Source organism: Aedes aegypti, chromosome 1, assembly GCF_002204515.2.
Source record: "Aedes aegypti strain LVP_AGWG chromosome 1, AaegL5.0 Primary Assembly, whole genome shotgun sequence".
Taxonomy (NCBI): domain Eukaryota; kingdom Metazoa; phylum Arthropoda; class Insecta; order Diptera; family Culicidae; genus Aedes; species Aedes aegypti.
Window position 1 is genome coordinate 123,203,637 of NC_035107.1, and position 17,647 is coordinate 123,221,283.

General features: G+C 37.8%; 1 protein-coding gene across 3 annotated transcripts in view; it reads left to right on the forward strand.

The window, feature by feature from the left end:
* The window catches only part of LOC5576313 (monocarboxylate transporter 12), a 452,410-nt gene that overhangs the window by 415,419 nt on the left and 19,344 nt on the right, over positions 1–17,647 (forward strand). Inside the window, exon 1 of one of the 3 annotated variants that reach the window (XM_021846897.1) lies at positions 2,777–3,414. The exons of the other annotated variants lie outside the window; for them this stretch is intronic. Coding sequence (XP_021702589.1) covers positions 2,943–3,414 — 472 coding nt within the window. The 5' untranslated portion in view covers positions 2,777–2,942. Of the gene's footprint in view, positions 1–2,776; positions 3,415–17,647 lie in introns of those variants that run through there. 3 annotated transcript variants of the gene reach the window in all.

A 17,647-nucleotide genomic window follows, 5' to 3' on the forward strand; every position in this document is an offset into this window, starting at 1 on the left:
TTCTGATCATATTGCCTAATACAGAACACCTAGATATAAGAAATGAATGTACTGTTGTTTGAAATGAAACTAATAAAATAATTAAAATAAAGGTGTCCACTAGACTGGCCCACCACAGTATGGGAGAAAAATATAGTTGTATAATTCCACGGGGCACCCCTCATAATTATTCCTTAGGGTTAGAAGTAGACTTCTAACCCTAAGGAATAATTATGAGGGGTGCCCCGTGGAACTATACAACTTTATTTTTCTAGACTTCTAACCCTAAGGAATAATTATGAAGGGTGCCCCGTGGAATTATACAACTTTATTTTTCTCCCATACTCTTTCAGGAACTGCAAGTTTCAGCTCATGTGGTCGTTCCATGAGCTGGCGCATTTGAATTGAAGTTAATATGGGATTTCCAGCTCAAATATATGGGTAACAGTACATCATCTACTGTTTGGTTCAGGAAAATTGTTGACCGCGTTCAATTGAACTCAGAATGTCAAAAACACTACTTGATACCATGGCAATATTGTAGAAGGTTGTATCATGATAAAAATGCATAAAGTTAGTATTTTAACTGTCTGAAGTAGATTTGCATTACTGCTCTGTATTTCTTAAACATAGCATGATGGTTACCACAAGGCACATCATAGCCACCTATGACGCTGGGTGAGCTGCTGCGCCAGACGCATGTGTATATGTAGCTGTACGGTAGTTCTGATCTAAGCCTAATTTCCAACAACTGAAAGGGTAATGAAAATGAGGATAAATCCAGATACAATCTTCTGCAATTATGTTCATTAGGGTATCAACTAGTGTATTTGTCATTCTGGGCCCAATTGAACACGATCAATTAGTATACAGAACGAAACAGTGACAAAGGGTCAATTTTCAATATATTTGAAACGAATATCCCATACATACTTCGAAATGAATGCGCCAGCTGGTGGCGCAACCAATTGAGTTGATATTTTGAGAGACCTTTTTTCTTACCCTAAGGCACATTTCTAGAGGGTGCCCCGTTGAATTTTACAATTTTTTTTTAAGGGCCAGTCTAGTGTCCACTTTATAAAATGAACAGGTCTTATGTTTGGTGCAAAGCATTTATGTTTTCATGATTATGTCGATAATGACGATGGCTCGTTTCCTCTGGTACAAGAATTTTGTCAATTACTTGAAGTTATTTCTGAAACATGAATATTTTATCGTGATGCAAGCAACATTAAACAAATTGAAATCAACCGTTTCGTCATAGCTCAGTAAAAAAAAAGCCGGTATTCATCCAATTTGAAAATGATTGATAGTGTGAGATATACATGTGGGTGAAAACTCCTTGCGTATCACCGTAAAAGCACACAACTCATAACCATGGAAAAAAGGTATGGCTACAGCAATGATTAATTGTGCGTACTTTATCAATATCGCATGCCAAAACAACCTGTTGAAATGTGTCTAGGGTATCCGTCTTATTATGGAGTTCATATGCACGATTTTCAAATTTAAATCGTAATCCAGTGCCCAAGTATGATGATGGCCATTTTTTCTTAATGTGGTGTGAAATAACCCTTGATAAAAGTTAATCAAACTTACATTTTTTCATACATACTTTTGAAGCTCTTCATTTGTTCTTTTACTGCGGTAATACATTCCTATTATTGCGGTACACCAAAGGAACATATCTTGCGTTTAGTATCATACAGGCGTATCTACAGCGATCGATTTCCTGTTTAGGTCAGTACACGAAATTTAAATGATTTTCGTAACATTTCGTGATGCAGCATGATGAGGATAATGAGTAGTTTCTACTGAATTGAAAAAAAAAACAGTTGAAAACTACCAGTCGGCCAAGTAATTCGCTAAAGAGAAATCGATCACTGCAGTTAACCCTTATTTTTTATATTTGAATACGAAAGAAATCTAATCTTTCATTGTGTATGGGAGATTGCATGCCATTTTTCAACAGCCTACGACGATAGCTGGGACTGCTAGTTTCTGAATAATAATAAAAATGACTCTAAAATGATGTTATTTGGTTTGACTATCAAAATTTTGGAATGTAATATACTGATACCGTATTAAGGTGATTATAAAACGAAGCCACACCTCAAATTTTCAACAGCACAAGACTTAAGAACCAAACAACGCTCCGTGTGGAAAATTTATCCCATTGGTCACCACCAGCAAGCAAGCAATTTGATTGATTTTTTATCTCGAACTGTTGTCAGATTCTCTAGTCTTGTGCACTTGAAAATTCAAAGTTTTGCTTCGTTTTATAATCACCTTAAGAGGCAAAAATCTATTTTTATTGTCGTATTATCATGAACTGAAAATATGTAATCGTTTTGATTCAAAAATTAAAAATTCACGCTTTTGAAATTTGCTTCGTAGATAGAGAGACCGGATAAATTATAGATTCTTCTTGATGCACCATTTAAAACTGTTCTTTGAACGATCATAATCGTTAAAATTTGAAACCACTTTCATCATCACTAATAATATCTATAGGAAATAGAATTTTCGATCAGTAATAAGGATTTTATTATACCGCAATAATTGGTAAATTACCCTAGATATAAGCAACGCAGAGCCGTGCTAAAAATAAAGACCTTGCTAACAAATTGGGGTACTCCATGCGCTCGTGAGTTGTTGTGTTAAAGGGAATAAGAATTTATCAAAATAAATACACTAGCTATCTGCTTTCTACGAAAAGAATAATTGATACTTTTGTACACAGTTTATCGACTTTAATTATCTATATTTCACAAACAGCTTCAATCGTACTACTATGATTTGAACATTATTGCCGTATAGCAAAATCGTGAAAAAAGTTCAAATTAGTTTTAAAATATGTGATGCAATCAGTGCCCGTACAAACACTATGGTGAAATAAAGCTGCGCATTTTACTCCAACGTTCCTCAAGTGCCAAATATTCTGAACAACTTCTCCATCAATTATGCGAATCCTGTTCCATAACGAAAACTATGCCAACTACGAAGACTCAGGTGTGGCCACAAGTGCCGATGCCCATTCTCTGGTATTCGACGAACCGAACACACCGCCACCTCCCGGCCAAGGAAAATGTCCATCGACTGGGGGGCCAATTGTGCTGGCAGCTGCCACGGCCATCGGTCCCATCACTGCGACCGGAAATGGTACCGTCACTGGGTCAATGTCAACCCAGCAACCCTCCTCCGGAACAGGCCCAATTCCTTCAACCGGGGTTACTCAAAGGGCGTCGAGCCGTATGTCCAATACCAGCACCAGTACGATCAAGCAACATTACTACCCGGAGGGTGGATGGGGCTGGATCGTGATTGTGGTGGGCATTATGGTTCACACGTTAACCCACGGGCTTCAGACGTCGGTGGGAGTGCTGATGATCGAAACCCGACGGCGGTTTTTCATTGGGAATATCGTTGATACAGGTAAGTGGTCATTGAGATCAGAGATATTTTAATGAGTGAAAAACTGATTGAAGATATTTTTGTAATACAGTCGACTCTCCACATCTCGATACCTCTCTATCTATGTCGATGATTTTTTCGGTCCCTTCATTCTGCATACATTTTCACTCTCCATATCTCGATATTCTCCTTATCTCGATATCTCCCTATCTCGATGTGATTTTCCTTCCCGATTTTTTCTTCGTATGTCGATATGCCCATTATCAAAGGTTACTAGACTAGATTTCAGGAATTCATAACAATTTGCAAAGACTAAATGACGTCTGTTTGTTTTTAATTTTCTTGGTAACGGAGTGATTTTCAATCTAGTATTCATTCAAAATTTGTTCTATGTCTCGATCTCTCCCTATCTCGATGGTCCCTTCGATATCGAGATGTGGAGAGGCGACTGTAAGTAAAGAATTTGCGTTAGAGACTCTGCAATTGGTAGATGAGCTGGTCATGGGTTAAAGCCTACTCTTACTTTGTTGGCTGCAACGTAGCATTTGCCATTGTCATGCGTATTATGTGGCTCCATCTTCGTCGTCCTTGGGCGATACTTCTCCAGTTGCCCCGAAAGTTTAGGTTCCAAACCACTGCTGACAGTTAACATTTGTGGCCTTCAATGAAGTCTCCGATCTCTATCCGTTCTTCTGCTGAATATTTCCTTCGCAATTCATTCAAGACCAGTTGGAAGATTCCAACTTTCGCACTAAGAGACCAGCTAACTGAAGTTTGACATATTTTATACAGTTAATAATATTCGCTTCTTTATACACTTGATATAACTCGTGATACATCAGTGAACGATTAGTCCTCGATGTGAGAGCACGTGTCAATTGTGTATGGCATTGTTATTCATCGGTTAAAATGTGTAGTGAGGCTGCTGTTAACAATACACTGGCTTTTGTGTTCCCAGAAAATGCCGCTCAGCCTACTCTTGCGGATATGGCCCGCTTCATAAAGGCACTAAATAGTGACCATTTGACGATGGAAACAGTGTTTAAAATTTCGGACCAGAAATCAGTTTTCATACGATTTAAAAATAAAGAAGCGATGAAGTATTCTTTGGAGCATAATGTGGACATGCTTCCATTCCACTACTCCAATGGGAATAAAGTGATGGTGCGTATGACCGTGGCGGGAGAAAACACTCGTTATGTGCGAGTTTTTGACTTACCGCCGGAGATTTCGGATCAAGATTTGATGTCAGTAATGTCAAAGTTTGGGAAAGTTAGGCGCACTGTGCGCGAACGCTTCCCTGCCGAGTACCAGCTGGACATATTCACGGGAGTCCGTGGGCTCTAAATGGATGTTGAGCACGATATTCCAGAAGTTCTTTATTTCCGTCACCGGAAAGGCAGAATCTTTTACGATGGAATAAAAACGAGGTGTTTCGTATGAAAGTCAGATGCGCACCTGAAAAAGTCATGCCCGATTCTTCAACAACGACAGAGCGAAAATATTGACCAGCCACAGGAGCCAAAGAGAGATGTCGTGAATTCAGAAGGAGGAAACGATGTCGAAGCTACCATTAAAATGGATGTGGTTGATTCCGAGGCTAAGAACAACCAGAAGGCAAAAAGGAAGTCGAAGAAAACTGAAACAAAGCGACAGCGGTTAGTTGATTCGGCTGTAGATAATCAGTTGCAGAAAGAGCAGCATAACGACATCCCATTGTCAAGCGAGAGTGACGGCAGCCTCATCAATGTTGCGGATCCACCTTGTAGGAAGAGAAGGTTAAGAGTTCCATCATATGAGTGGATCAAAGACGACAACGAACGACAGCTTCTGTTACAGGATGACATGAAGCGAATTGCAGGTACATACAATATTTCAGAGGAAATGATTGAAATTTTTCATGATTCGGCTCCGTAAAGTGTATTACACGCCTGAGTCTTTTAAATAAACGAACTAAGAAAAAAAAAATCGTGATACATGCGTCGAGCACCTCGAAAGTATCCCCGCCTATCGTAACACAGCTTCCTATTAAATGTCTGTCGCGCTCTGGTCCACCTGCTACCATACAACCTCAAGGCAAACAAATTGACTGGATCTCGTGAAAATTGTATCCCTGCTGTTAAACACGGCCTCAGCATAACACCTCCTAGCGCAATATTGAACAACAGACACGAAGTCCATCACCTTGTCGTAGTCCCCGGCGGGATCCAAACGAACTGGAGTGTTCGCCTGAAATCTTCACACAATTTTACACACCTTCCATCGTCGCTCTTATCAGTCTCGTAAGCTTCCCGGGAAAGCTGTTCTTGTCTAAGGCTTTTCATAGCTCTACGCGGTTGATGCTATCGTATGCCGCCTTGAAATCTATGAAAAGGTGATGCGTTAGGACCTGGTGTTCACGACATTTTTGGAGGATTTGCTGTACAGTAAAGATCTGGTCTGTGGTATATCGGCCGTCAACGAAGCCAGCTTGATAACTTCCTTCGAACTCGTTTATAACGGGTGACAAACAACGTAAGATGATCTGGGATAATACTTGGTAGGCCGCATTCGAAATGCTGATTGCTCGATAGTTCTCACAATCTCACAACTTGTCGCCTTTCTTGTAGATGGAGCATATCACCCCATTCTTTCACTGCTCAGGTAGCTGTTCTGTTTCCCAGATTGTGCTTATCAGGCGATGCAGACAAATGGCCAACCTCTCCAGGCCCATCTTCATGAGTACAGCTTACCATCATAACCAGCAGATTTATTGTTCTTGAGCTGGTGAACGGCATCCTTAATTGGGGGCTGGTACTACGCAGTACCGACAAAGGTATTTGCTCCGCTGTCCCATCCTCCATTGCCTGTATTCTTAACGTCATGCAGGTGTTCGACGAAGTGCTGCTTCCTTCTTTCGATCACCTCACGCTCGTCCGTCAAAATGCTCCCATTCTTATTCCTGCACATCTCGGCTCGCGGCACGAAGCCGTTGCGATATGCGTTCTGATGAGCTTCTGATAGAATTTGCGTGTTCCTTGAGACCGGCACAGCTGTTCCATCTCTTCGCACTCCGTCTCCTCCAGGCGGCGTTTTTTCTCCCGAAAGAGGCGGGTCTACTGTTGCCGTTTCCACCTATAACGTTCCACGTTCTGGCGGGTTCCACGTTCTGACGGCACACGCTGTATTCTTCTCCTCCAGTATCTGCCTACACTTTGTCTTCCGGTAATGCAGCCTCGAGGTGCTGCGCATATGCAGTTGCGACATACGATTGCTTACGCCGGCCTCGGTCATACCGGGGCGACCGTCGGCAGTTTTGGTCGCAGTTTAACCATCATGGTCAGAGTCGATATTAGCGCCACGATAGGTCCAGACGTCGATAATGTCGGAGAAGTGCCGTCCATCAATCAGAACGTGGTCGATATGTGATTTTGTCTGTGGTGATCTCCAGGTGTATCGGTATAGAAGGCTGTACTGGAAGTAGGTGGTACGAGTGTGCTGCTATATTCTAGAATACGGTGAAATTAATTAGTCGTAAGCCGTTTTCGTTCGTTATCCGGTGGGCGCTGAACTTTCTAATAGTCGGTTTGAACTCCTCCTCCTGGCCATTTCCATCGAAATGCATTCGCGAAGGGAAATTGCTACTTTTCAATTTAGTATTTATAAAATCAAAAAAGTTTTTAGGACATGATTTGACTCCAGATTCGACCTTACGATTATATTCTTCATGTGCGAAGTTAATGGCTGAGTTGAGTTGGTTACATATGTCATGATAATTTTGTAAGTTCGTGGCAGTATTTTCTTTTTTTTTATACTTTGACGCTTTCTGTTTTTTGTTCTTCAGGTTTTTCAGTTGTGGGCTAAACCACACCGGTAAATTGTTGTTTTGTATACGTCTTCTTCTTTTAGTTGATACAGTTTCATTAATTATTTGTTGAATAATTGAATGAAATTTGTCTACTTCAGTGTCGACATTTCCTTCAATACTGATAATATGTTGCCAATTTATTGTACTTAGTCTACGTTTAGCTTCTTCAAAATTTGCTTTATTGTATTCCAGCACTTCCTCGTTTTCCCAGTCGCTGGGGGAGAAGCATTGTGTATGAAGATAGAGTATTCAATTGCTGTGTGAAATACTTCATTTTTCCTTAGAGGTGTTAATGATGTATACATACAGAAATCTTCCATACAATTTGTAAATAAGAGGTCCAGGTATGATTTTTGCTGATTTTTCACATGATTAATTTGATTTAGACCAAAATATGGAATTTTGTCGAAAAAAAATTGTAAAGTGCTGTCTTCGCCTACGACTGGGAGTAAAAACGATTCATTTTCGATGTCTGCAAAGAAGTCGGTATTTCTCTGATTGAAGTCGCCATAAATATGCAGTTTTACTTCTGGTTCCATATTTGAAATAATAGTTTCAACAATTTGGAAGAATAATTCAAATGAATGTTTGTTGGCATGTTCAGGAGTAAAAAATACAGACGAAAAAATGTGTGCTTCTCCATTAATTAGAGCTTTAGCCCAAAAATTTTCAATTTCTTTGTGTTTGACAATTTTAATTTCTTCAGAAGTAAAGGCTGCATTGATGGCTACGAGGACTCCGCCACCAGACTTCTTATTGCAGTGTTGCTAATTTCAATCATGCCGAAATACATTAAAATTGTTTCCAAAAATGTCTTCGCTCCTGACGCTTTCGTCCCAGCGTGTTTCAGTTCCAAGAAAAAGATGAAAGTTTTTGTTAAATTTCCTTCATCTTGGCTGAGCTTTTCATGCGATTGAAATTTTGGCAATATACCAGAACTTCAGTCGCGAAGAAGTTTTTGGATTATTAATACTACTTACATTACTATGTGCGGCAGGTAGCAGAGTTTCTACTATCTTGTCGGAAAGTGTCATTATTTACGAAAACTCGGAACCTGCAGTTGGAATTTTGAGCCACTCTCACGCTGCTGCTGAAGACGATGAATCCTCTCGCTGGACAGATATTTCCGATACGATTCACTGTTTTTCCTTCACTGCTGCCGAAGGGTCCATATTTCCTGATTTTCCTTGAAGATAAAAAAAAAAAGTTACTTTGCTACGCTCGCGTCGCGGGTTAAAAGAAAGTTTAATTGCTGGTACGCGCGCGGGCCCGGGGTCAGAAGTCTAGTTGTAAAATATTTACAAGTGCGCTACGAAAGCGCGTCTGAACTCAAAGGTGGTTCGTCACAGTATGAGTCACATGGAGTATGATTATTCATTACTAGTAAAATCCATCACATTGGCATCGTGGTTGTTCTTTATCCTGCGATCAAAGCAACAACGATTAACCTTTTATCGTCAAGTGATCACAACAAACTACGCTCACCGAATAATGCATCGTGTTGCATGTGTGCTAGCTGTTTATTTGTTCGCGAATCAAAGTTCTACCGTGGTGAATCGAAATCCGGACGGTACCAATATCCGGACACTTTTATAATATTGATTAATTTATGCATAATTTGAATGTTTTTATGTTTTGGATTTTTTCATAGTCTATACTTTAAACATTGAAGATTATTATACTATCATTTTCAATCTAGGTAACATTGCCAAATAATTAATAAAAATAACATCACGTCAATCGTTTCTGTTGAACGTCATTCCTTCGTGGATGGAATTATTTAATTAGTCAATTGAAGATTAGCGATCTTTGAACGCACAACCCAAACCAAAGGTTGAAGAAAGAGTGTGTGAAGTATATTTTTATGAAGTATTTCAAACACAATTTAAAACAGAGACGTATTTTTAATGTTTCGTTACAATGCTGTTGTGAATTATGAAGCAAATGTGTATTTAAAAGACTATAAGAACCTGTCCGGGATTACGGGTCAGTGTTTTTGAACCCGGACATCGTGTAGAAGACCCACTTTTTACTAGTGTAAATGATATTTTGGATATATAAAACAAGAGAAGACATGAAATATATACATGTTAGATTTAAGACTTGAACATGCCTAATAAAATGTGGTGAACTGATGTATGTATATTGCTTTGAATTGAATAAAGAGATAGTAGTTGATCTGAAATCAAACTGATCGGTGTCGGTTTTGCGTTTGTTGTGTTATGTTTCGATATCGTAATCCGAATATTGGGTGGTAAAAACTCGGTAAACTAACATACATATAAAGTGTTGTGAGTTATAAGAAAATGGTGTAATGTAAGATTAATTGTGTACATCTGAGATTCCAGCCACACGTTAACGAGTTCAAGCCACACACGCTTCAGTTCAGGTAATTAAATCACTTATATAGTTACGTGTTGTTCTCTGTGGCAGTATAGGGAAAAATGTACGTCGAATTGATTAAAAAATATTATTTCGATGAGTTTGTATGATTTTCTTGAAAGGATATGCAAAAGTATCATATGAAAACACAGGTGTCCGGATTTTGATCCAAAAACGTCCGGATTTAAAAACATCATTTGATCAGGTGTCCGGATTTAAAGACAAGATACGCTCCGTTATTTTGTTGATTTATTTGTAAAAATCATGAATAATATCAAAAATTTGGTCACTTTCATGAAGATCTGAAGTGTAAAAATATGTTGAATAATAACACTTCAAGAATATTTTAACCAAACATACCTAAATCTAAGTTTGAGCATTTCTGTTGACTTAAGCGTCCGGGTATTGATGCAGCACGGTACTATTTTTAAGATTTTTCCACTTTTAATTATTGATTTTCAATTTGCTTCTGTGTTTTTTTTGTCACATATTTCATAAATAGCTCTAAATGCCTAAATATTACCAGAGGAACCTTTTCCTCCATGCCTGCTACGACTTCGATATGATAAAAGATCAAATCTGTAACACAAGGTATCTAGAAGGGAGGTAGTTCAATGTGTCAGATTTTCCATTCCACCATTTTGAAATACTAAATGACAGCTGGCAAGTTTGTTTTGATTGTGAAAAAACACTACATTGAAACAACGTATCATAAAAAAATATTCTTCGACAAAGTTCGCTTATCAAGCACATACTTTGAAAAATTTTTGATTTAATTTCACTAAATTCGTTTTTTTTTTGTGATTCAGAGATATCAGATGCAGGGCTTCACAAAGCAGCTATAGAATGTTCCTTTTACTCTCACGGGGTACACATTACAGGCAATTCCTCACCAAGTTTTAAAATTTGTCGTGATACCGAACAGTCCATGCTTTGTCTTTCCGAATTTGAACAGATATGGTTCTCAATCAGAACATCTTCTGCGATTCAGAACACTGAAATATTACATTATTGACGAGAGTTCGAGTCGCGACGAAAAACTTTATGGATGCAGAATAAATTTTTTACTTCACTGTATTTATGTTTGTTGAAGTAAACATTACCTAACAATCCCATAGAAACGGTAGCGTGAAAACAGTGAACACAAACCCGCCAGCTAGCCGACTCGCCAGCTGTTACTTCCACCTTCCCCGCAGCTAATCACACCGCGCACCCACTGACTGCTTAGATCAGTAAACCTGTCATTATAAAAACCTTGCTGTAACCCTTCAGTTTAAATGAACATATATAACAATATTTTACAGTTTTTCTATTTTCTCTCTCCAAAACTATGTGGGTGCTAAAAATGATCAATCAATTTGGCGAAATATTTTCAATTCTCTTTTTGATTCTCTTTTGTTGTCATAATAGATAAACATAGCTAATAAGAACTTTATTCAAACGATTGACACATTTTTGAGACTATTGCTTATTGAATGGAACCATCCTGAAGTGTACAGATGCCTTGGTATTCAAGTTATCTTTGAATTTTACAAATTAGGTTCAGGTTCGTCATAGTCCCTACCTACAGGGTAAGTTGTAGTAATTATTAATTATTCCCAAACAGAATGATGGCCCACATCAACGAAAATTCAATTTTTGCCAATGAACAGTTCGGATTCCGCCATGTACATTCGACCACTCATCAACTTTTACGTGTAACAAATTTTATCCGTTCCAACAAATCTGAAGGATACTCTACTGGTCTTGCTCTTCTAGACATAGAAAAAGCATTCGACAGTGTTTGGCATGAAGGTTTGATTGCAAAATTAAAAAACTTCAATTTTCAACATACATTGTTAGAATAATTCAAAGTTATCTGTCAAATCGTACACTTCAGGTTAATTATCAGAACTCCAGATCTGAAAAACTTCCTGTAAGAGCTGATGTTCCCCAAGGCAGCATTTTGGGACCAATATTATACAATATTTTCACATCTGACTTACCTGAGTTACCTCAGGGATGACAAAAATCCTTGTTTGCGGATGACACAGGCCTCTCCCCCAAAGGGCGAAGCCTGCGTGTCATCTGTAGTCGATTGCAAAAAAGTTTGGATATTTTTTCTTTATACTTGCAAAAACGGAAGATTACTCCTAATGCTTCCAAAACTCAACTAATAATATTCCCACATCTAATCTAATCTAATCTAATCTAAGCGCTTGCACAGCCAATATTGAAAAGCATCCTGGAAATACCTTAATTATTTAAGATATTTTCTTGTCAGTATTAATATTTGCAGAATATCGGCGATATGATACAAATATTAAAATGGCCAGGCCCACTGTGCAGACTTTGGTCGAAGGCAATTGAAAAAATCATGACGATTAGGTTATTCACGCATGAGTAAACTGATAGACAAAAAAATTTCAATTCAAGAAAGAAAAAACGGGGACAACCGTTGCAATTCAGGGTTAGAGGTAAAATCGTTGGGAGTGGCGTTGCTAAGAAAGTTAATGCACACTCCATTGTTGTTCTTCTGGGATGGGACATAGGCAATTCTTCCTCATGTCCTGGCTCTAGAGCCTTAGTTTAAGCGCCTTTGCTCGCTCTCAATTAATAATATTCCAACATAAACCAAAAGCTCTTTATTTGAAACCTTCAAGTATACATGTTGTTATGATGAGAGGGGTTCCAATGAATTGGTCAGATGAAGTTAAGTATCTAGGGCTCATGCTAGATAAGAATTTAACTTTCAAAAATCACATTGGAGCAATTCTCGCTGAAACCAGGCCGCCATCGGCACCCATCGTTAGAATTCCAATTTTATGTCACTGATCGCTAGTTTTCGATAAAACTTAAGGGTGGTCCTTTCGGTTTTCTCATATTGGTAGACCCCCAGTACGCCAGCTAGCTAAACAGTTTGCGAAACAGCCCATTTTCAGATAAATCTTGGGTATTTCATCACGTGATATGTCTCATATTTCCCTTGGAACACATAGCAAACTTAGTGGCATCGTATAGAGAAAGGATATAACTTTTATTTGAAGTTACAAAAAGTTTGGCGGCCATTTTGAATTTGGCCACCATCTTGAATTTTGTAAGAAAAATCGATTTTTCACCATTAGCGCACCGCTCGTTTTGAATTTTGAGATTACCATCAGAAAGCTGAGGAAAAATTGAGTAAGATAGACTACAGAAACTAGGTGAGCAATGGTATTTACCCTATGAAATGAACGATTTTCTAAATCATGTTCTACGATTGAGGGCATTCAAGCCAAATATGTAAAATGTCTCTATCCACTTATTAATAGAAAATCAACTTTGTCTTAAGAACAAGCTTTTGATATTCAAAAAAATTTTCAGTAAATTGAAAACGTTATTTTTTCTCTTATAAGCAGGTGAAATCAACTAATCTGTAAAAAATCTGAACTGCTACGGCAAATGAAATGTAATATGTTGTAAACAAAATGTTAATAAAATCTTAGATTTGTTTTACCAAATTAGGATGATAGTGTTGTCTAATAACACAGAACACCTAGATATAAGAAATAATGAATGTAATGTTTGGAATGATACTAATAAAGAAATTAATAAAAAAAAAATTATTCCCATAGAATATATTTCCCAAATTGAAGTAGTTTAATGAAATTGATTATATTTGATTAGTGTAAATATAAAATAAAAACTTCAAACGTACCGTTTTTCCAGAGAATCCTGATAACGCCATATAACAACAATCATTACCAAAGAAATTGATCCGCTCTTCGTATTGCCCATAAAAGCAATCTGTGCAGACAACGACTGCCTTAGAAATGTTTCAGTTAACTAGAAAAGCGTCTGGATGCCATGCCGTCAATCCAATTCCTAAACATTCGATAGGAGAACTGGTCAACAGTGAGATATCTGGAAATATTAATCAGAAATAAATTTCTCATTCGAAGTTGTACTGAATTTAAAGGCTAATCCATCCGGATGATCATTGATCAATATGTTGATTTGACATAATTATTTGTCTATTACTTAAATGCTAGCTGCTCATTCACTAATTGATCAATGATGACTAATTACCATTTCAGGTTTTGTCATGGTTTTATTAGTGACCTAGGACTCAAAAATATCTATAAAGCAAACGGATCCAAAAACATTTAAAAAAAATACAAATGGGAAACCAACGTAGAACTAAACCAGTCTCACTGTTGTCTATCATCTCCTACAAGTGGATCTCATGCAGTTAAAAGTGGTCCCAGTAGAGGCGGACCTACAGATTAAAATTGCTCCGCCAAAAGTGAGTCTCATAATAAGTTTTGTCAATCAGGGGAAGGCTAGAAAAAAGCGACAGTTTCAGAACACACAGTTTTATAATAAAAGTTGTCCGAGCTGGTGGTGGGGGCAAAGAAATGTCTTTGCTGCCCATGAAAATAGTTCGAAGGAGGAACGCCAGCCGGAGTGTTTCCAACCCTAGCATTCAATTATAAGTGTAGAGGAATATACCGAAAGATGGGTTTAACCTAGCTCCCTGGCCCATGTGTAGGCGAAAGTTTTCCGATTAAATTCATCTTAAAGCGTGACTGTTGTTCCAGACAGTGTCGCGAAACGAAAGGGGATTTTTTTCTCTCCAGTTTTCAATTGTTGTTCTCAACATTGAAAGTTAGTCGAAACATTGATTTTTCTTGTTTCGGTATTACTGTGGATTGTAGTGACTTTAATAGAAGTGACCTAAATACATAATATTCTACAAATTTTTAAAATTCTATAAATATTTTGAACAATAATAACATAGTGAAGCATCTTTGAAGAGACGTCAGGATTAACACTTCGGTCCCTAGGCCATATTCACAATTTTTTTTTCACGTGTGTTATGTCCATATTCCATAGTTTAGTACTATAGAAAAAAAATGTTTCTAGGGTGTTCAAATTTCCCCTAGAGAAATTAAATAAATACATTTTTTTTGGTAACGATTTTTCCATGACTAAAACATTATGTGGCTCAAAGGAACAGTTTTCGCGCTCAATATCATATGGGCGTAACTTACATTATCGCTTCATATTCATCGTCCTCTCTTTCGTTAGCAACTTAAGGCCGCACGGGACGTCATCATAATCACCCTATCCATTTCAAGAAGCAAATCCCAAGAACCACTCCATATATCGATGCGAAAATGTATCACTATGATTCTGTATATGTAGTGCACAACCCGATAAATTTTCAGCTTCATCGGTTCATTGAAACTCGAGATTTGCTTCCACAAAGTTTTGATGATTATTGTTAGAGTGAGACGAAAGATAGGGAAAATAACACGGTCTCCCGTGTCCCCTTAAACTGGCAAGCGTTTTTTTACCGGTTTTGTCGTTCAAACCGTCCTTCTTTATACAATACCGTAAAATTTGGCAAAAACTCCAAATAATTCCAAACGGAGAAAAAATTGATCCCTGCAGTTATGCCCATATGATAGCAAACGCACAACTTCGCTACCATCATCCGTGGGTAGCCGCTTGATGGCATCGATGAAATCACACCTCCCAGAGCGCCATCATCGCCCTTGTCGGATTGCTACCGTCGTCGTACCACTTTGATTTAGGGAGCAACCATTTCAGGCTGAATTATTACCCACGTCGTCCGTTATGAGCGTGATGGTTGGTGGACTTGGCGCCGCCACCGTCGAGAACGAGATGTCTCTACGGGCAACACCTCTCCCAGGCAGGGGGTAGAGAAAAGCTTAAATTTTAATGAAATTGTTTTCCAGCTATCCAGCACAGCTAAAAATATGTTGTAAATTTAAGTTTATTTTCATGCACATATTTGGAGCATCAAAATAAACCTAAATTTCAACGACCAATCCATTAATTTTCAATCGAATTCACTTTAAATTTACACGATCAAGTAATATTCAACCATTTTTAGTTGAAAATTGAATGTATATTTATTCAAATTTTCATGATGCTGTAACAACACACGAATTTGATTTATTTTTACAGTAGACTTCAGTTTACATCACATTGAAAATTAAATATTTTTTTCTGTGAGAGCATCACTAATTCTCACACAACGCCGCTGTATTTCTGAGAAAACTAACCAAAAAGGTGGAAAATAAATTGAATTGTGTTGTTCCCGATCAACGCGTCGCAGACAATAACTTTTCCCCCTTTATCCTTGCGGGTACAAGTCAGACCAGTCAAGCTAGCCACATAAATTATCATCGTGGACGTTTCGGGTTTTCTTGAGGTTGATAAAGAGAGTGGTAGATGGTTGATTTTCCACAACGTGGAGAATCTTCTCGGCACCAGACAACCCCAGTCGTATTCAGTCATATTTTGCTCCCTCAGACAGACTCCCTCCTATCCTATCCTTTGTCAACTTTGATTCCTGTTGAATTTTGCTAAAAACGATGATACTGTCCATCCGAAACGGTAGAACGGCTTGCCGCTCCAGTGGAACGGTTATTTATGGCCCTGGAGAAGTGCTTTCGCTGCATTCTTTATGGAAATTTTCAGCTGCAACAGTTGTTTCAAAGTGCCGGGATTGCTGTCGAGGATTTGCTCTATATTCATGGGCGTAGCCTCTCTCCTGGCCAACGAAAAATACATTTATAATGAAATAGTTCTTACGAAGGGCAATATTTTGTTTTATTCTTGTCATATTCATAAACAAAAATTGCGTCATGATAAATTTCTTTAAATACAGATAAAAAACATTTAAAGACTCATCTTTACAAATCATATGAACTCTTCATTTTATGAATCTGTCCTTTTTTCCTTTAAACCACATTTTAGATATATCCCCAATCAATCGTCTAGCAATTCCACTATAATAGCACCACTAGGCGATTCTTAACCTTCGGGCTGTCGCGTTGTACTTTGTACATCAGTTGTAATTTATATATAACCTTTTTTTGTTACAGTATGGATCTTTATAATGCGGTAAAATCAACAAACGTACATAAAAGTCGCATAATACTGAACGCACTATATACGTTTTTAATAGACTACAAATTAAAACAGGTACCTATAATCCCTCTAGCACTAAGCCGATTAGCATCTTCCGCTTTTTTACTAGCACTGCCTTTCCTGTACGTTAACCATAATGTCGGAAGCAGTGTGTTGTATAGAGTATCTGATGATCTATCAGCGCACTACTATCGACATTATGTTTAACGTACAGGAGAAGCAGCGCTAGTAGTTTTGATGACTTATTTATTAAAATGACAATAAAGACCTTCCCATATTCTACTCTTCAAGAAGATAACAGGCAAAATTAAAAATCTATTAAGCCTTGATGAAGGCTTCAGCATTATGACTAAATTTGTAGAACACAATCACACTGAATTCCAGGAGGGATCCTGAAAGAAATTGTTTATAGTATACTGAACAATAATCTAACATTACACTGTTAAAAGAAATGAAGATTACACGTCATGTAAACTTCATTTATGTCATGTAAACATGACGTCATGTAAATTTAAGTCTGAAATCATGTAAAAATGTGTTATATGTCATGTAACCACTCTGGACCCTGCTGGATTACATGACATGTAATTGAAGTTTACATGACATATCATGTAAATATCCATGATACTCCACGCTCCAATTAGAAATTTACACGTTTCGTTCGAACTGTGTACCCTTAGGCGTGATCCACGAAGCTCCAAGCAGAATTTCAACAAAAAAAATGGGCAAGATTTTCACAAAATCAAGGACAGGGTTCTATACAGAGCTCTTGCTTTATCTTGACCGGTCTTTCACATAATTATAGGTGTGATTCTGGCAGAATGTTGTGCATTTTTTGAAAATAAAAGTTTTAGAGAATATCTTGACTAAACCTACACAGTTAAAAATAATGAAGATTACACGTCATGTAAACTTCATTTATGTGATGTAAACATGACGTCATGTAAATTTAAGTCTGAAATCATGCAAAAATGTGTTATATGTCATGTAATCACACAGAATCCTGCTGGATTACATGACATATAATTGAAGTTTACATGACATATCATGTAAATATCCATGATGTTCCACGCTCCAATTATGTGCATTATAAGTCTCAGA